This window comes from Dipodomys merriami, unplaced genomic scaffold (genome assembly GCF_024711535.1).
Source record: "Dipodomys merriami isolate MVZ:Mamm:240054 unplaced genomic scaffold, mDipMer1.0.p SCAF_9, whole genome shotgun sequence".
NCBI lineage: Eukaryota > Metazoa > Chordata > Mammalia > Rodentia > Heteromyidae > Dipodomys > Dipodomys merriami.
This window is the reverse complement of record NW_027206512.1, coordinates 33859579-33880553: the sequence shown is the minus strand read 5'-3', so window position 1 is coordinate 33880553 and position 20975 is coordinate 33859579. Positions and strand designations below refer to the sequence as shown.

Below are 20975 nucleotides of genomic sequence, written 5' to 3'. Positions count from 1 at the left end.
TCAGTTTGTATTAGGCCTAGAGTAGCTTCTTCTCATCCTCACTTTTTTTCTCTTTCTTTTACTTTCGTTTATTCCTTTGTTTTCTCACTTCAATGAGAAGGAATGCTTTGCAAATTCAGTTACTGGGAGGTCAGGTAGTACAATGAAGTCACCACCTAGGGTAGTGTTATAATTCCAGCATTTAGGAGGTTAAGGCAGGTGGGAGGATCATGTGTTGGAGGCCAGCCTGGTCTTCACGGACTTTATGTAAAATTAAAAAATATGAAAAACAAACAAAAAAAGTCACTGAGAGCTTTGGTGGGCATGTGCCTTAAGGCCTTCATTCCATGTGTGTGTGTGTGTGTGTGTGTGTGTGTGTGTGTGTGTGTGTGTGTGTGTGTGTGTGTGTGTGTGTGTGTGTGTGTGTGTGTGTGTGTGTGTGTGTGTGTGTGTGTGTGTGCCGGTCATGGGGCCTGAACTCTGGGCCAGGGCGCTGTCCCTCAGCTCTTCAGCTCAAGGCTAGTGCTCGAGCCAGAGTGACACTTCCGGCTTTTTCTGCTAATGTGGTGCTGAGAAATCGAACCCAGGGCTTCATGCATACAAAGCAAGCACTCTACCACTGAACCACCTTCTCTGCCTAGTCCTGGGACTTTTAACTCAGGGCCTGAGCTCTGCCTCTGGGATGTTTTTCCCTCCTTCTCCCCACCCCCTTCCTTTATTTTTTCTCAAAGCTAGCACTCTACCACTTGAGCTACACCTCCATTTTCATGGACTTTCCTGCCCTGGATGGTTTTGAACTTTGGTCCTCACATCTCAGCATCTAGAGCACCTAAGATTACAGGCATAAACCACCAGCACCTGCCTTTTTTTTTGCAGTTCTGGGGCTTGAACTGAGGGTCTGGGCACTGTCCCTAGCTTCTTTTGCTCAACGCTAGCACTCTATGTACCACTAGAGCCACAATGCCACTTCTAGCTTTTTCTGTGTATGTGGTACTAAGGAATCGAACCCAGTCCTTCATGTATGCTAGTCAAGAACTCTACCACCAAGCCACATTCCTTTTTTTTTAAGCCCATACTGGGGCTTGAACTTGGGACCTATGCATTGTTCGTTAGGCTTTTTACTCAAGGCTGGCATTCTATCATTGGAGCCACAGATCCACTTTGGGCTTTTTTTTTTTTTTTTTTTTTTTTTTTTTTTTTTTTTTTGTGGCTAGTTGGAAATAAGAGTTTACAGACTTTCCTTCTCTAGCCCAACTTCCAACCGCAATCCTCAGATTTCTGCCTCCTGAGTTCCTGGGATTACAGGTATGAGCTTTAGTCCTAGGTTTGCAACCCTATTTTAGGATGATATCCAAGGCAGGCTAAGAGGGTATTTCAGGTGAAAACAATGAAATCTTTGATTCCTTTCACCCTGTTAATTACTATATGCCAGGCCAGGTATCAAGCATGGTTACGCTGCTTTAAGACATAGAAGTCAGTCTAGTCTCCAACATAACACTGTCCCATGCCAGCCACTACCATCTTTACCCAGAGTAATCCTGCCACCAAAATAAGGTTTTGCCGGCTCAGTAAAGCCACATCTAAGAACTTATTTTCATTTATTTTTTAAAATAAGTTATTGTGGAAATACTGTACAGAGGGGTTACAATTACACGAGCCAGGTAGCGAGTACATTTCCTATCAAGCATTGTTGCCTCCTCCTTTGTTTTTCCCCTACCATGCTTTCCCTCCCATCTCCACTAGACTTCTTTCCCAACCTCCCCCTAAATTGTAGAATTTATTTTTTTAATGAATACGTTTACTTTTTAATTTCTTTCTTTCTTTTTTTTTTGGGGGGGGGGTCCGGTCGTGGGGCCTGAACTCTGGGCCTGGGCGCTGTCCCTGAGCTCTTCAGCTCAAGGCTAGTGCTCTACCACTTGAGCCACGGTGCCACTTCTGGCTTTTTCTGTTTAGTGGTGCTGAGGAATTGAACCCAGGGCCTCATGCATGCAAGGCAAGCGCTCTACCACTGAGCCACCTTCCCAGCCCCTACTTTTTAATTTCTTTAAATAGTTGCACAAAGGGGTTCTCAATCCAGCACGTCAATTCACGTGTACAGTGGGTTTTTGTTTTTTTTTGATGCAGGGTCTCACTGTGATCCTCCGGCCTCAGCCTCCTGAGTGCTGGGATCACAAGCATGAGTCACTACCCAGGAAGCTGGCTCCTCTAATCTTCATTCTAATCTTTATTAGAATAGAATGAAACTTTATTCCAACTGTTTCCGGATACATTTTCTTCTTCAACTCCCAAGATGATTACATTTCCCCCATTGACAATTACAAGGCATTTTCCTCTAGAAGCTTAAACAACTAAGGGTAGTGATGATGGAGACTTCAATGAGCCGGCTTGCTGGTCTCAAGGACCTTTCTGCCCTTGCTGGCTTGGAACCGAGACCCTCAGATCTCAGCAGCTAGAATGGCAGGCTGGAGCCAGCGGCGCCACACGCCAGCACACTCTAGACAACTCCATTCTGCACTAAGCGCAGGGACTGAGGTTTTTTTGTTGTTGGTTTATAAAAGAAATTGAGGAAGTGTGCGGCCCCGCCCCTTTAATGACCTCAGGGCAGGCGGATTAGACGCGACTCCCTCGCTCCCACCTCCGTCGCCGCCCACCCCGGCGCGCCCCTAGCCTCGTTGGCCGCCCGACCACTCCCGGGCTTCGAGGGGCGGGGCGAACCTAGCGGTCACGCGCGCGGGCGACGGACGGAGGGGGCGTGGCCGCGAGCGCGCGCGGGCGACGGAGGGGGCGTGTCCGGCGGGCGGCGGCGGCGGCGGCAGCGGCGGCGCGGGCCGGGTGCGCGGCGCAGCGTCCTGTGCTGGAATGTGGGCTCCCGCGAGCTCGCCGCGCAACAACAGATCGAGAGTCGCCGAGGCCCGGGGCCCGAGACCCGAGTGGCGGCAGCGACGGGGACGGCAGATCGAGGGCCGGCGGCTTGAGTAGACTGTCTTCTCAGTCCTGGGCCTTCGCGGTCCTTGACGGCCCCGGCGCCTAACTTTTCTCCCCTCTCCCGAAACTCCAGCAACAAAGAAAAGTAGTCGGAGCAGGAGCGGCGGCGCAGGCCCGAGCGCCCCCGGGAGCCGAGGACGGCCGGTGAGGCGCGCGCGGGGCCGGGGGGCCGCGGGCGTGGGGAGGGCCGGGCGGCGGCGGGGAGGGGAGGGCGCGGAAGGACGCGGCGCGAGGCGCTGTCCAGGGCTGATTTGCAGATACAGAGGCTGCGGCGGGTGCTGCCGCGCCCGGCGGGGGCGGGGGGCGGGCGGAGTCGGGTTACAGCGCGGCGGGCCCGGGGACTGGGCCGGGGGGCGCCGGTGCGGAGCGGCCCGTCTCCGGGACCCCTCCTCAGCCGAGGCCCGGCCGCCGCCGCCGCCGCCTGTGCGCGGGCCGCACGCCTCTCCCGGCCGCGATCTCGGAGGCCGAGCGCGGAGCTGCTCGAGGATCCCGTCCTGAGACTGGCTCTGGCACCCGGGGGCCCCGGTCCCGCCGCTGCCCCGCGCCCCCTCCCCCAGCCCGTGCCCCCGGCCGGAAGGAGCCGAGCGGCGCGGCCGGGCGCGTTGAGTCAGCCCCGGGGCGCGGGCGGAGTCGCTCGAGGGCTGGACAGCGATTTGGGCGGCGCGGCCGACGGCGCTGGCCCAGCCTGGGCGCGCGTCCCGCCGGGCTCTGTGGGGGAGCGAAGTTCGCAAACTTCCGGGGTGCGGGGGCGGCCCGCGTGGGGCTCCCCGGGGCCCGACGCCTCGGGCGGGGGGGGCGCCGCCGAGCCTCGTCCGGGGTCCGGGGTCGGCGATCGGCGGATCTCGGACCCCTGGCCCCTCGGTAACTTTGCGCCTCTTTCTGGACGCGGGCCCGGGGAGGGGGTGGCAGGCCCGGGAAGACCCGGGGCCAGCCAGAGGTGCCCCCCTCTGTCGGCCGGCGGAGTCGGGGGGCCGGGGAGGAGCGACGCGACGGCGCGGGGCGGCTCCTTGAGCGGTGGCGAGGGCGTGCGGGGCGCGGGCCGGGCGGAGAGGAAGCGAGAGCGCCCGAGCTCCAAAGGCTGCTTTGTGCTGGGTATTTTGAGAAAATGGCCGAATGCCTATTTCAGCCCGGAATGCCGCCGCCGGGGCCGGCGCGGCGGCGGGGCTCGGAGAAATGGCGTGCTGCTCGGGGGCCCTCGGGCTGGGCTCGCCCGGTCTCACCGGGAAAACCTAGCCTCGCACGCAGGGCGGCGGCCCGGGAGGGGTGGGGGCGCCCGGGACGCGGGTGTCCGGGCGGCGGTCGGAGCCCCGGGCCGGGCGGCGGCGGGACGGCGGCCCCGCGGTCTGATGGCATTTGCTCACGCTGTTGGTGCGCGTTACTTAACGGGCTCGCGTGTGTTCGTGGGTGAAAAGCGTTGCCTTGCGTGTGCTCGGCTGTTCTGTGTTTGGCACCTTCCCCTACTTTTCTTCTTCTGATTTGCAAGAGGACACGGAGTCTGGTAGGCAGCGCCTCTTCGCCCGCGAAGTAACTTCGTTAAGACAAAACACCCAACTTGTTTTCAAGAAGGTGATCTTGTAATGGCTTCCTCTAGCCAAGTAGGCCAAGTGGAACACAATGCCGAAAGTTGCAGATTGCCCTGTGGAGCTTCAGTACGATGTAATCGCGGTGTTAGGAAAAAAAATATACACTCATTTGTGACGTTTCCAATTATGGGATTTTTAAAATTCTTGCCTTTTAAATTTGGGGTGTCATCAAAAATGGAGAGGTGAAATACTTTTCTCAGTAGTTTTATTTTGGAGGTAGTTGAGCTAGTCAAGTTCTTAAGAAATTCAACTAAATTAAACAATCATTATAGATTTTCTTCCAGACTCCTTTACCTCCTTTAGGCAAAAGAATTGTTTGTGGATTCCTAGGCTTTCTGGTTCCTACCACTAAACTTTGGAAGGACAAAAGTGGGAGGACTGTTTACTACTCTGGTATTATATTGAAAATTTCTTTTTAGTTAGCCTAAAAATGAAGATTGCCTCCTAAACCCCTGAAAAATATTTTGAGCACTTGCAAGGGCAATGATAGATCTACTTGATAATTGAATTATGTTAAAAAAGTGGTAAGATTTTTTATTTATTTATTTTTTGTTTGTTTTCTGGGTCCGGTCGTGGGGCCTGAACTCTGGGCCTGGGCGCTGTACCTCAGCTCTTCAGCTCAAGGCTAGCACTCTACCACTTGAGCCACAGCGCCATTTCCCACTTCCGGCTTTTTTCTTTTTGCTTATGTGGTGCGGAGGAATTGAACCCAGGGCCTCAGGCATGCAAGGCAAGCGCTTTACCACTGAGCCACCTTCCCAGCCCGATTTTTTATTTTTATAGATGAGGATTTGATTTGTGAGCGATTTCAGTAAAGAAAATTGAGAATTAACATCTGTCTAACTAATGTTGATACTGGGCACTGTCCCTCAGCTGTTTTGCTCAAGGCTGGCATTCTTATTACTGGAGTCACAGCTCCACTCTGGCTTTTTGGTGGTTAATTGAAGATACAAGTCTCTTGCCCTTTTCTGCCTTGGGCTAGGTTCCAATCAAGATTTATGATTTCAGCCTCTTGAGTAGGTAGGATTACAGGTGAAACCTTCCCTAGTTTGTATAATTTCTTTTTTTAAAATTTTTTGTCAGTGTGGACCTTGAACTCTGGGTCTGGGTGCTGTCCTTCAGCTCTTCAACTTAACACTAGTGCTACTTGAGCCATAGAGCCACTTCCGGCTTTTTCTGCTTATGTGGTGCTGAGGAATCCAGGGCCTCATGCTTGCAAGTCAAGCACTCTACCACTGAGCCACTTTCCCAGCCTTTTTTTTCTGTGCCTGTCCTGGGTCTTGAACTAAGGGACTAGGCATTGTCCTTGAGTTTCTTTTGCTCAAGGCTAGTGCTCTACCTTTTGAGCTATAGCTCCACTTCCTCCTTTTTGGTAATTTAGTGGAGATGAGAGTGGCATAGGGTGACTTTTGGTGGCTTTGAACTGGGATCTTCAGATTGTAGCCTCCTGAGTGTGTAGGATTGCCTGTGTGAGCTGCCAGCCCCCTGGCTTATCTATTGCTTTTGTTGTTGTTGTTGGTCGTTGGGCCTGCACCCTGGGCCCGGGATCTGTCCCTCAGCTCTTCAGCTCAAGGCTAGCACTCTACCACTTGAGCTAGAGCCACAGTGCCACTTCTGGTTTTTTATGTGATTAACTGGAGATGAGTCTCAGGGACTTTCTTGCCCAGGGTGACTTTGAACTTTGATCCTCAGATCTCAGCCTCCAGATTAGCTAGGATTATAGGCATGAGCCCCTGGGACCCATCCTATTCTGGATCTTGATCATATTCAACCTTGAGTATCCAGAGTTTGTTGTTAGTAGTTAATGAGTCTTATTGAATTTTAGAGATTGTGTTCAATAAACAGTTGTTTTTGGTCATGAGGAGCCTGAATGATGCTTTTGGTTTTCCTCTTAGAGTTGGTTTTAACAGGTGCTCTTTTGTTTGTTCTTTATTCAGAACGCAATTATGGCTACCCAAGTGATGGGCCAGTCTTCTGGAGGAGGAGGTTTGTTCACCAACAGTGGCAACATGAGCATGGCCTTAACTAACGACATGTATGACTTGCATGACCTCTCCAAAGCTGAGCTGGCTGCCCCTCAGCTTATCATGTTAGCAAACGTAGCCTTAACTGGGGAAGTCAATGGCAGCTGCTGTGATTATCTGGTTGGAGAAGAGAGACAGATGGCGGAATTGATGCCTGTTGGGGATAACAACTTTTCAGATAGTGATGGAGAAGGACTTGAGGAATCTGCTGTAATGAAAAGTGAAGCTGATGGGTTAGGAAGCATGGAACTGAGAAGTATGGAGCTTAGTGTTGCAGAACCACAGCCTGTCTTTGAGGCCTCATCAGCTGCCCCTGAAGTCTACAGCTCCACTAAAGATCTTCCTCCTGAAACAACTGGAGCAGAGGACAAATGCAAGAACTCGAAGAGCAAACCCTTTCGCTGTAAGCCATGCCAGTATGAAGCAGAATCTGAGGAGCAGTTTGTGCACCATATCAGAGTCCATAGTGCCAAGAAGTTTTTTGTGGAAGAAAGTGCAGAGAAGCAAGCCAAAGCCGGGGAATCTGGCTCTTCCACTCCAGAAGAGGGAGATTTCTCAAAGGGCCCCATTCGTTGTGACCGCTGTGGCTATAATACCAATCGATACGATCATTATACTGCACACTTGAAACACCACACTCGGGCTGGGGATAACGAGCGTGTCTACAAGTGCATCATTTGTACTTATACGACAGTAAGCGAGTATCACTGGAGGAAACACTTAAGAAACCATTTCCCAAGGAAAGTGTACACATGTGGCAAATGCAACTACTTTTCTGACAGAAAAAACAATTATGTCCAACATGTTCGGACTCATACAGGTAAGGGAAGCTTTTTAGTCCATTAAGTTCTGTTCTCACTTCTGATTTCTGGTCAGCTTTACTTAAATAGTGCTTGAAAGAGTCTAGATTCCATTACTTACTATTGTGGTGATGTTGGACCTTTTTGTGCTCCATTTTCTTCATGGAGTAGAACATACATTTGTTTGGGGGATTCAATAAAGAAATGAAACATGGGGAGCCCTGAATTATTTAAAAAAAAAAACAACCACAAGAAGCCTGGCCTTGGTGGCTCACACCTGTGATCCTAGTTACTTAGGAGGCTGAGAATTGAGGTTTGAAGGCAGTCTGGGCAGACAAATCTGAGAGACTTTTTTTTTGTTGGTTGTGGGGCTTGAACTCTGGGCTTGGGCACTGTCCCTTGAGCTCTTCAGCTCAAGGCAAGGGTTCTACTGCTTGATCCGCAACACCACTTCCAGTTTTTTAGTGGTTTATTGGAGATAAGAGTCTCGTGGTGGGGAGATGGGAAGGGATGGAAAGGGGAAACAAAGAAAGAGGCAACAATGCTTGTTAAGAAATGTACTTACCCATGTAATTGTAACTCCTCTGTACGGTATTTTCACAATAAAAAAATAAAATACAATATAAAAAAAAGTCATGGACTTTCCTGCCCAGGCCAGCTTTAACTGCGATCCTCAGATCTCAGCCTCCGGAGTAGCTAGGATTACAGGCATAAGGCTCCTGTGCCTGGCTATCTAAGAGACTCTTACTTAGAGTTAACCAGCTAAAGGCTGGAACTTCAGGTGTGACTCATGTGGTAGAGCACCAGTTACATGAGAATCTGAGCTATAGTACCAGCTCAGAAATAAGAACAGACATATCTTTTCAGTCCTGGGGATTGCACTCAGGACCTGGGAGCTGTTTTTTTTTTTTTTTTTTTCTTCTTAAGGCTAGGGCTACCACTTGAGCCAAAGCTCCAGTTCAGCTATTTTTGATGGTTAATTGAAAATCTGTCTCATTTCCCTTTTGTGTCTTTGCTGGCTTTGAACTGTGATCCTAAGATCTTAGCTTCCTTTTCTTTCCTTTTCTTTTTTTTCTTTTTTTTTTTGCCAGTCATGGTGCCTGAACTCTGGGTCTGGGTGCTGTCCCTCAGCTCTTCAGCTCAAGGCTACTGCTCTACCACTTGAGCCACAGCACCACTTCCAGCTTTTTCTGCTTATGTGGTGCTGAGGAATCGAACCCAGGGCTTCATGCATGCAAGGCAAGCACTCTACCACTGAGCCACCTTCCCAGTCCATATCTTAGCTTCCTAAGTAGGCTGGATTGCATTCACAAACCACCAGTGCCTGGCTTGTCCATAAGACATTCTACTAGTGTGCTTCCTCAAATATGTACTGTAACATCTTGCGATACTAGATAGATTGCATGTCCCAAAATTTGATGCTTTTAAGTTTGTGGATCTATGTGACAATGACTACTAACATGTATTGTAGTTTCACAGTGGAATTGAGAGCTTATTTATTTATTTATTTTGCCAGTCCTGATACTTGAACTCTGGGCATGGGCACTGTCCCTGAGCTTCTTTTTGCTCAAGGCTAACACTTTACCACTTGCCACAGCACTGCTTCTGGCTTTTTATGTTTATGTGGTACTGAGGAATCAAACCCAGGGCTTCATGTATACTAGGCAAGCACTCTACCTCTAACTCACATTCCTAGTTCCAGGAGAGCTTAGACAGACAGGAAAACCCAATGATGAATCTTACATAGTGCATTTAATAGAGCAGTCAAACTTTAAAACACTTATGGCATAGCCTCTAAGTGGAACAACTTGTCTTTCTCATCAAATCATAGAAATGTGAGAAGTTAGTTTGGAAAGAGAGTGGAATTACCACTCATCCAAGCCAGTTTCCTAAAAAAGCACATATGTGGAATACAGAATCCCTTTTCTGACAAGAAACAATTATGTTTAGCATATTCCAGTGCACATAGGTCAAAGAGGACCTATGTAATCCATAAGTACAACTCTGCCAAGAACTGAGGGTTGTTAGAGGGTGGAGCTCAACTGTAGATCACATGCCTGTGGCCCTGGGGTCTACTCCTGGAACCAAAAGGAAACATTTTGGAACTTGTAAGTATATGAAAAATTATAAAGAAAAAGGGAAATGTCATTTTTCAGGAAAATGGATGCACTTGGAGAACTTCAGTGTAATGAGCCAAATTCAAGTTAAATAGTGTGTTTTCACTCATATGTAGAAGCTAGATTTTAAGATATACATAATCATGGACATGTACATATATATATATAGATCTATATGCATAAATGTATATATGTGTTAAATATATGTATATAATGTGTTATATATAGATCACACACATAGAGCATAACTAATGATAAGACTGTAAATGGAAGGAGGATCCTGGTACTGGTGGCTCTGGCATGTAATCCTAGCTACTCAAGGGGCTGAGTTCTGACGATTGAGATTTGAAGCCAGGCTGGACAGTTTCTACTAGACTTTTTTTTTTTTTGGCCAGTCCTGGAGCTTGAACTCAGGGTCTGGGCACTGTCCCTGAGCTTCTTTGCTGGAAGCTAGCACTCTACCACTTGAGCCACAGTACCACTTCCAGCTTTTTATGTTTATGTTGTAGTGAGGAATCAAACCCAGGACTTCATGCAAGCTAGGCAAGAATTCTACCACTAAGCCACATTCTCTTAGCCCTCTATAAGACTCTTGTCTCTAGTAAGGAATGTAGCTTAGTGGTAGAGTGCTTGCCAATAGCATGCATGAAGCCCTGGGTTGGAGTCTTCAGTACCAAATTAACAGAAAAAGTCTGGCAAAAAACAAACAAAAAAAAACCCCACAAAAAACCTCTTTGTCTCTGGGCTGGGAAGATGGCTCAGTGGTAGAGTGCTTGCCTTGTATGCACGAGGCCCTAGGTTCAATTCCTCAGCACCACATAAGAAAAAGCTGGAAGTGACACTGTGGCTCAAGTGGTAGAGCTCTAGCCTAAGCTGAGGAGCTGAGGGACAGCGCCCAAGCCCAGAGTTCAGGCCAAAACAAAACAAAACAAAACAACCTTTGTCTCCATTAAGCTACCCAAAAAAACCTGGAAGTAGAGCTGTGGCTCAAGTGATAAGAGTACCAGCTAAGGGACAGAATCCAGGCCCAGAAAAACAAAAACCCTCATCAGCCAAACCTGGGATGGTAGGAGAGAGAAAAAGATGGAGGGTAAATAAGTTAGAAATGTCCTGCAAATATGTATGAAGATGACTTAAGGAACTTCTCTGAAAGCCGTTAATCACTAGGCAGTGGGTGGGAGTTAGTACCATGTGGGTGAATGAGGTGGATGTGGTCTAGGTAGTTTGTTCACATGTATGAAAATAGAACAATGAAACCTGATGAGATTTTATTGTTGTTGTTGGTCGTGGGGCCTTAACTCTGGGCCTGGGTGCTGTCCCTCAGCTCTTCAGCTCAAGGCTAGGGCCCTACCACTTGAACCCACAGCGCCACTTCCGGCCCTTTCTGCTTATGTGGTGCTAAGGAATTGAACCCAGGGCCTCATGCATACTAGCAAGCACTCTACCACTAAGCCACATTCCCAGCCTTTGAGATTGTTTTGAGAGGAGTGTGATAAGAGAAAGGATACAGGGTGAGGGTGATTGTATACATTGTATGCATGTATGGAAATTTAACTGTGAAACTCCATTTGTACAACAAATGTAAACTAATTTAAACTGAAAAATTTAGAGTACTTGTCTAGCAAGTGTAAAGCCCAGAGTTCAAACATCAGTACTGATCAAAACAACAAAAAACCCCTCAAAACAACAAAATTATTACAATTTCAGACTAAGAACAAAAGTGAAGACAAATTGTCAATATCAGGAATGAGAAGGAATATTACCAAACCCTACAGGGATTAAAAGGATAAATAAGCAAAGTAAGATAATTGTGTCAGGTCATAGATTGAGTTCTAATGTGTGTATGTTCCCATTTTACATGTAGACTTATCTGAATATTCGCCCTCAACCATTTTCTTTGTTTCTTTTCTGAGGGTTGGTTTTTATTTATTTTTGGTGCCAATACTGGGGTTTAAAATCAGGGTCTGGTGCCGTCCCTGAGCTTTTTCACTTAAGGCTAACACTCTATCATTTGAGCCTCACCTCCATTTCTGGCATTTTGATGGTCAATTGGAGATAAGAGGCAGGGGACTTTCCTGCGTGGACTGGCTTTGAACTGTGATCTTCAGATCTCAGCCTCCCGAGTAGCTAGAATTATAGGTGTAAGTTTTTGTTTTTGTTTGCTCAAGTTTTGAGGCTTCACCTCAGGTTGTGGGACTGTCCTTGAGATTTTATGCTCAAAATTGGTGTTCTACCTACTACTTGAGCCACAGCTCCAGTTCTGGCTTCTTTTCAGAGATGAGTGTTTCATGGACTTTCTTGCCTTGGACTGGCTTTGAACTGATCATTAGATCTCAATTTTCTGAATAGGTAGAATAGCTAGGATTATAGGTATGAGCCTACTAGCCCGGGATTTTTTTTTTTGGGGGGGGGGCCAGTGTCGTGGGGCCTGACCTCTAGGCCTGGGCGCTGTCCCTCAGCTCTTCAGCTCAAGGCCAGCACTCTACCACTTGAGCCACAGTGCCACTTCCAGCTTTTTTCTTTCTTTCTTTCTTTTTTTTTTTTTTTGGTCCAGTCGTGGGGCCTGAACTCTGGGCCTGGGCGCTGTCCCTCAGCTTTTCAGCTCAGGGCTAGCGCTCTACCACTTGAGCCACAGCACCACTTCTGGCTTTTTTCTTTTTGCTTATGTGGTGCTGAGGAATTGAACCCAGGGCCTCAGGCATGCAAGACAAGCACTGTACCACTGAGCCACCTTCCCAGCCCTGGCTTTTTTCTTTTTGCTTATGTGGTGCTGAGGAATTGAACCCAGGGCCTCATGCATGCAAGACAGGTGCTCTACCACTGAGCCACCTTCCCAGCCCCCCAGGGTGGTTTTTATTCAGTGTGTAGAAGCTTTTCATAGTCAGCCTCTACTCTGATTTTTTTTTTTTGGGGGGGGGTCAGGTCATGGGCCTGAACTCTAGGCCTGAGGGCTGTCCCTCAGCTCTTCAAGGCTAGTGCTCTACTACTTGAGTCACAGAGCCACTTTAGGCTTTTTCTGCTTATGTGGTGCTGAAGAATCGAACCCAGGGCCTCAGGCATGCAAGGCAAGCGCTCTACCACTGAGCCACCTTCCCACTTTTTTTTTTTTTCCAGTCTTGGGGCTTGAACTCTGTGCCTGAGCACTGTCTCTGAGTTTTTTTGTTTTGTTTTGGTTGTGGGGCTTGAACTCTAGGCTTGGGTGCTGTCCCTGCGGTCTTCAGCACAAGGAGAATGCGCTCTACCACTTGAGCCACAACTCCACTTCCTGTTTTTGAGTGGTTTATTGGAGATAAGAGTTTCATGGACTTTCCTGTCCCAGCTGGCTTTGAAACGAGATCCTCAGATCTCAGCCTCCTGAGTAGCTAGGATTCTAGGCGTGAGCCACCCGTGCCCGGCTGTCTGAGTTTGTTTTGCTCAAGGCTAGCACTCTGCCACTTGATCCAAAGTGCCACTGATGACTTTTTCTGTTTATGTGGTGCTGTGGGATCAAACCCAGGGCTTTATTCGTGCTAGGCAAGCACTCTGCCACTAAGCCACATTCTCAGCCCAATACTTTTTGTTGTTGTTGTTGATTGTGGGGCTTGAACTGTGGGCTTGGACGCTGTCCCTGAGGTCTTTAGCTCAAGGTGAGGGTTCTACCCATTTGAGCCACAGTACCACTTCAGGTTTTCTGGTGATTAATTGGAGATTAGAGTCTCACAGAGTTTGCTGCCTGGGCTGGCTTTGAACTCTGATCCTCGGATCTCAGCCTCCTAAGTAGCTAAGGTTACAGGCATGAGCCACTGGCACCTGGCTTTCTTTCCTTTTCTTTTTTTTTCTTTCTTTTTTTTTTTTTTTGTCGGTCGTGAGGCTTTAACTCTGAGCCTGAGCACTGTCCCTCAGCTCTTCAGCTCACTGGCTTTCAGTACTTATTTTTTTTTTTTTAATTTTTTATTGTGAAAATCCCGTACAGAGGGGTTACAATTACATGGGCAAGGTAATGAGTATATTGCTTATTCAAGCATTGTTGCCTCCTCCTTTGTTTCCCCTTCCCATCCCTTTCCATCCTCCCTTCCCCTCCACCCCCTGCCCCAATACTTATTTTTTGATAGGAAATTTGGACCCTGGGCCATGAGATTGCCAGGGTAGAGCTATACCACTTGAGCTATATCTTGCCCTCTTTATTTTGTTTTAGGCCATACTGGTCTTGAACTTTGCCTCCTACCTGTGTCCTCTCTTTTCCCAAAAGCTGGGATTATATTATGTTATATATTATATAGCTGTGTACTAACACACCCATTCTAATTTAGTAGCTGTTGTGTGTGTGTGCCAGTACCAGAGCTTGAATTCAGGGCTTTAAGCTCTTCAGGTGATTTTTGCTCATGGCTGGTGCTTTGCCACTTGAACTGCACTTCTAGTCCAGCTTTGTTGCTGGACTTTCCTGTCCAGGCTGGCCTTAAATCTCTATCCTCAGAAGAGTAGATAGGATTACAGGTGGATTTCCCTTGCCTTGCTAGAATAGTTTCTTTGGGCACTCGTGGGGCTTGAACTCTGGGCCTGGGTGCTGTCCCTGAACTCTTAGCTTAAGGTGAATGCTCTACCACTTAAGCCACAGTGCCACTTCTGGTTTTCTGGTGGTTTGTTGGAGGTAAGAGTCTCATGGACTTTCCTGTTCCCAGGACCATGGTCCTTAGATCTCAGCCTCCTTAGTAGCTAGGATTACAGGTGTGAGCCACCAGCACCTGGCTTTAAACTTTTTTTTTTTATTGTTATGGTGATATACAGAGGGGTTACAGTTACATAAGTCAGGTAAAGAGTATCTATGCCAGTCTTGAAGAATTTATAGCCCATTGAAGAAACAGCCTCTATTGTAGTATGTGCTTAGAGAGGAAAACTAAAGATTTGAAAGCCTGAAACAGTGGACTAAGGTGACATATAAGTATTATTCAAAGGTTAAAGTGTATCATTCTACACAGAAATGGAGGGACAAAAGTGAACAAATGCATCAGTGGTGCTCACTAGACACTATGTTGAAAACAAACTATACAACTTGTGGGTGGGAGGGAAAAATGGGAGAACTGAAGGAAGGGGTTGTCTAAAAAGAAATGTACACTTTACTTGACTTATGTAACTTTAACCCCTTTGTACATCACTTTTATAATAACAATAAAAACATACCATTCTATAGGAAATTATGGTGAGGTGTTTGCCAGAGATCACTTTCTTTCAAGATGACCTTTTTAATAAAAAATGGTTAATTTTTTGGTTTTAATATTAGTGCATAATTGTTTTTTTTTTTTTAATTTTTGGTGTTGGTTACTAGGACTATAAGTCTGGGCACTGTCCCTTGGCTTTTTTACTCAGGGCTGGTGTGCTACCACTTGAGCCACATTTCTACTCCCAGCTTTTTGGTAGTTAATTGGAGATAATCTCAAGGACCAGGGCTGGGAAGGCGGCTCAGTGGTAGAGCGCTTGCCTTGCATGCCTGAGGCCTTGGGTTCGATTCCTCAGCACCACATAAGCAAAAAGAAAAAAGCTGGAAGTGGCGCTGTGGCTCAAGTGGTAGAGCACTAGCCTTGAGTTGGGACAGCACCCAGGCCCAGAGTTCAGGCCCCATGACCGAACCGCCCCCCCCAAAAAAAAAAAAAAAAAAAAAGAATCTCAAGGACCTTCCTGTCTAGGCTGGCTTCAAACCCCAATCTTCAGATCTTAGCTTCTGGAGTACTAATGTAGGCAAGACACTGACTCTGGACTTAATAAATTAAAGAATCTTTTTACTAGGCACCAGTGGCTCAGGCCTATAATCCTACCTATTCAGGAGGCTGACATTGAACCAAAATCCTCAGCTCTCTCCTGAGTAGCTAGTATATTATAGGCTTGTTTCTACTTCTTGGCTGTCATGAATAATGATGTTGTGAACAATCACCTGTAAGCTTTATGTAGATATACCTTTTTATTTCTCTGAGGTTTATTTTTTTGAATGCAATTGCTGGACTATGACAGCTGTTTATACTGATGTTTAACTTTTCTGGAACTGCCAGATTTTCTGGGCCATTTTTTCATTCTACCACCAGTGTATGAGGTCTATACCTCCTACCCTCATCAATACTGTTAATATGCCTGTTTGCAGTCATCCTGGTAGATATGAAATCTTCACCTCACTGTATGGTTTCTTTTTCCTTTGTGATTTTGATAAGCATTTTTCCTTTATTCCTTACCCAATTAGGAAATTCATTGGCCATCAGTATCTTTACAGAAAATATTAACGTGATTTAATTATTTTAATCCTGCCATAGCTTGAAGTAGAGTACTCACTAATGGTCATGGAGTCATTGTGGGGAATGCTTTGGCTCATCACCATTCTTTTTCTAATGACATCTTTTTGTTGTTCCATTATATTAGATACATGATAGTGTCTAGTGCATGTGCCTCCCCCTTCCCCTTGGGATATGATCAAGCTCAGACCTGATCACACCACTGAAGTACTTTACCACTGGATGCTGGAGCTCAATCCTGTAATCCTAGCTACTCAGGAGGCTGAGATGTGAGGGCTTCAATTCAAAGCCAGCTTGGGCAGGAAAGTCTTCGAAGAGACTCTTATCTCCAATTAACTACCTAAACAAAACAACCCTGGAAGTGGAGCTGTGGCTCAAGTGGTAAAGTGTTAGTCTTGAGCAAAAAGCAGTTCATAGCACAGTTTAAGCCCAGGGATGGCACCAAAAATAAAAAGGAAAGAACATAACTTATTTTCATAGGTGGGGAAGCTGAATTGTTAAGTAATTTGCTCAATGTCATAATTACTATTTTGTGGCAAGAGTAGATAATGGTTTCATTAAAAAAAAACAACAAAAAAACTATTTGTGGTTCACAGCCCATAGCAAAAAAAAAAAAGTGTATGAGTATACACATGCCCACATACACACAGGTCCTGCCTTTGAGAATTAAACTTTTTTTCCCCTTTGAGATAGGGCCTCTTACTGTAGCACAGTTTGGCCTTGCACTTGTCTTCCTGTCTCAGCCTTCTGAGTTCCAGGGTAGAGGCATGTAATTATTACAGTGCTAATTAAATTCTTTAGTACTGCATCACTGACCTATAAACTTCATTTGCTCTTGGTCTATAAGGCTTTATAATTTAATATGGATGACCTACCTGTTTCATAGATGTTACCTCCACTATGTGAATTTTTAGCTTATAGCATTACCACTATCACTCTTGTTCTGACCAACAATTTTAAATGATAGATTCATCATTCATTAACTTAATTATTTTCTTCTACTGGAAATTGAATTCAGTACCTTCACACATGGTTGGCAGGTTTTCACTGAGTCATATACCCAGTCCAGTTTCATTCATTCATTCTTTTTTTTTTTAAATTTACTTCATTGTTATTATAGAGGTGATACATAGAGGGGTTACATTTATGTGAGTCAGGTAATGAGTACATTTCCTGTCACACAGTGTCATGTGTTCCCTCCTTCTCTCCCAGATTATTTATTTATTTATTTATTTATTTATTTTTTGGGTTCGGTCATGGCGCCCGAACTCTGGGCCTGGGCGTTGTCCCTCAGCTCTTCAGCTGAAGGCTAGCGCTCTACCACTTGAGCCACCATGCCACTTCCGGCTTTTTTCTTTTTGCTTATGTGGTGCTGAGGAATTGAACCCAGGGCCTCATGCATGCAAGGCAAGCGCTGTACCACTGAGCCACCTTCCCAGCCCCTTGAGTAATTTTTTTTTCTTTATAAATAATCTGGGAGGGCTGGGAAGGTGGCTCAGTGGTAGAGCGCTTGCCTTGCATGCATGAGGCCCTGGGTTCGATTCCTCAGCACCACATAAGCAAAAAGAAAAAAGCCGGAAGTGGCGCTGTGGCTCAAGTGGTAGAGCGCTAGCCTTGAGCTGAAGAGCTGAGGGACAATGCCCAGGCTCTGAGTTTAGGCGCCACGACCAGACCTCCCCACAAAAAAATTACTCAAAGCCGGGCGCCATTGGCTCATGCCTGTAATACTAGCTACTTAGGAGGCTGAGAACTGAGGATCTCGGTTCAAAGCCAGTCTGTGCAGGAAAGTCCGTGAGACTCTTAGCTCCAATAAACTACTAGAAAACCTGAAGTGGCGCTGTGGCTCAAGGGGTAGAGTGCTTGCCTTGAGCTGAAGAGCACAGGGACAGCGCCCAAGCCCAGAGTTTAAGCCCCATCACTGACCAAAACAAAAAATTACTCAAAATACAGCATCAGGAAACATCTCTTTTTTTTTGGTGCTGGAGTTTGAACTCAATACCTTGAAATTGCATAGAGTATGCTCTGTCATTAAGATACATCCCTAAGCCTGGCACGGGTGGCTCACACCTGTAATCCTAGCTACTCAAGATGTTGAGATCTGTGGATTGCAGTTCAGAGCCAGCCAGGGTAGGGAAGTCTGTGAAATTCTTATTTCCAGATTAGCCACTGAAAACTGGAAGTGGAGCTGTATGGTTCAAATTGGTAGAGGCTAGTCTTGAGCAAGGGCTCAGGGACAGTGCCCAGGCCCTAGCCAAGATTTTTCTTTTATAGGACATTCTAGTTAAATAAATGTTATTATTCCTTGAAGCCAGATCGGAGTCCATTCAGGTGTACATTTCATTGTGGAGGCTTAGGTTAGGAGAATCTTCAGATGAAAGCCCTATCCCAGAAAAACCACAAAGACAAAACAAACTCTCCTGAATAATCTGTGAAAATAGCATCTCAATGTAATGTGTAGTGTAGTATCACTGAAAATAGGACAAAGAGAATTTAGAAAGCTAATGATGTCAGCAGAGTTGAACCCATGTAGTTATATAAATTCTAAAGTAAATAATTTATTTTGTTCTGCTTTATTTTCTTTATTTTCTTTTTTTAATTGTGATTGATTACATAATTTCCCAAATTTCACAGTATTGTGGGATAGTGATGCTCAGTTACAAGTCACAAACACATTCTAACCTTAACTGGAGCAAATTGTCTATCATGGTCTATAACATTTATGAGTTCTATGAGCTTTGCGATACAGTTATTTCTTCCACATTGGGTGGTATGTACATTTCTTTTGTTTTGCATAGCATCAGCTGTTCCCTCTTTCCCATTTGTTCCCTCCCTCCCATCGCTGCTATTAAGTTGCTTAGTTTATTTTGGTCAATGTCCTGTTGTTCTGCTTTATTTTCAAGAAAGAGAGCTGGGTGCTGGCGCCTCACTTCTGTAATCTTTTTCAGGAGGTGGAGATCTGAGGATCACAGTTCAAAGCCGCTTAGGCAGAAAAGTCTATGTGACCTTCATTTCTTATTAACCAGTAAAAATCAAAAGTGGAGGTGTGGCTTAATTGGTGAAATGCCAGCTTTTAGCGAACAAGCCAAAAGCCAACCCAAAAGTCAAGTGATGTTGGGAGACCCTGATTTCAAACTCCCTATACTAGAACACCCTTCCCCCTCCCCTCTGAAAAAAAGAAAGGGTCTTGCTGGCAAAGCAGTCTTAGATGGCTTTGAATTTGCCTCTGTGATTATAGGCATGAGCTACCACCTCTGCTAATCATTTGCATTTCTAATACATTGTAAAAGACCTACTCTGGTGGCCCCAGTGGCTCAAGCCTACAGTCCTTGCTTCTTGGGAAGCTGAGATGTGCGAATGGAGGTTTGAGGCCAGCCTGAACTTATCTCCAGTTCATTAGCAAGAAAGCCTGTAGTAGAGGTATGACTCAGGTGGTTGAGTGCCAGCCATAGGTGAAAAAACTGCATGAGTGAGAAGCCCTGAGTTTAGGCCAGTACCTGTACAACAAACTGAACCCCCAAATCTTGTGCTGTCAGAGATAAGAAAAAAGAGTAACTTAGTTAAAAAAGTGCTTATTACTGATTATTGTTGCATTGTTAATAATCTTTTCGCAGGAGAACGCCCATATAAATGTGAACTTTGTCCATATTCAAGTTCTCAGAAGACTCATCTAACCAGACACATGCGCACTCACTCAGGTTGGTAAGAAATTGGGACTGTATTTTTTTTTTTTTTTTTTTTTTTTGGTCAGTTGTGGGGCTTGAACTCTGGGCCTGGCTAGAGCTCTACCACTTGAGCCACAATGCCACTTCCGGTTTTCTGAGTTGTTTATTGGAGATGAGAGTTTCATGTACTTTCCTGCCCGGGCTGGCTTTGAACGGTGGCAATCCTCAGATCTTAGCTTCCTGAGTAGCTAGGATTACAGGTGTGAGCCACCTGCCCCTAGCAGGACTGTATTTTATTTTTATTTTTATGTTTTGGTCCGGTCCTGGGGCTTGAACTTTGGGCCTGGGTGCTGTCCCTTAGCTCTTTAGCTCAAGGCTAGCGCTCTACCACTTGAGCCACAGTGCCACTTCCAGCTTCTTTCTGCTTGTGTGGTGCTGAGGAATAGAACCCAAGGCCTCATGCATGCGATGCAAGCACTCTACCACTGAGCCAACTTCCCAGCCCAGGACTGTATTTTTTGTTGTTGTAAACTGCCATTATGGAGTAGTTGCCTCCTGTCTTAATTCCCCTCCCCACCTTGTTTTGGTTGTGCTAGGGATTGTCTTTGTGCCTCTTGTACATCCTATATATCCTGTACATCCAGTCCACCACTGAGTTGCAGCTGTAGCATAGGAAGTTCTATGTCTGGAATTGAGCCATTCATTTATGGCTTACTTTCAGTATAATTTTGAAACTGATCGAAAGTTCTAAGAATATATTAATACAGAGCTATATTTAAAAGCAAGTTGTTATACCAGGTATGGCATTCCATGACTCATCTCAGCACTGAGGGTGTTGTGGCTAGAAGGACAGGAGCTTGAGATCAGCGTGACAGTATACAAAAAGTCTCAGGCCAGTCTGGGCCATATAACAAAAACCTATTTTATCCCTCATCTCTCTGCAGTCGTTCCTCCTTAGCCTGTTACAGGAATGAACTTCCTAGTTGTCTACTTTGGTTTCCTTGACTACATACTTAATATGTTAATGAAAGGCATTTCTTCTGAATTTCCTGAGCTTATATACTTGAACTAAACCTCTCTTTCCTCTCTTCCTTTCCTGTCCTGTCCTGTCCTGACCTGTCCTGTCCTGTCCTAGGCTTGAACTCAGGGCCTGGACATTGTCCCTGAGCTTCCTTTCCTTAAGGCTAGCATTGTACCACTTGAGCCACAGCACCAACTTCTGACTTTCTCTGTTTATGATACTGAGGAATCTAACCCAGGGATTTGTGCATGCTAGGCAAGCACTCTTATCACTAAGCCACATTCCCAGCCCCGAATCTCACATTACTGCTTTTAGGTGCTTTCCTGAGAACATTCTCCAAAAGGTACCTTGGAATCCTTTATTATTATTATTATTATTATTATTGGACTGTTGTACAGTTATCAGACATGATCCCTATCAACAAAGTCTGGGTGGCATCTGTGCAGTTAGTGCTGTGATGAGTGAGCTTTTGCTTAGCATGGGCAAGGATGAGTTAACTCATTTTAGTCTTTATAACTCTGTTGTGTAAATTCTACGTGGTGAGAAATAA

General features: G+C 46.1%; 1 protein-coding gene across 2 annotated transcripts in view; it reads left to right on the top strand.

Annotated features, from left to right (window-relative positions):
* Positions 1–2836: 2836 nt before the first annotated feature.
* Rest (RE1 silencing transcription factor) overlaps positions 2837–20975 on the top strand; it is a 30612-nt gene continuing 12473 nt past the window's right edge. The window contains exons 1-3 of one of the 2 annotated variants that reach the window (XM_070013003.1): positions 2837–3108; positions 6485–7391; positions 19354–19437. In XM_070013003.1, the coding sequence (XP_069869104.1) occupies positions 6494–7391; positions 19354–19437 (982 nt within the window). In that variant the 5' untranslated portion in view covers positions 2837–3108; positions 6485–6493. Of the gene's footprint in view, positions 3109–3744; positions 3826–6484; positions 7392–19353; positions 19438–20975 lie in introns of those variants that run through there. The other variant, XM_070013004.1, reaches the window with a different exon arrangement.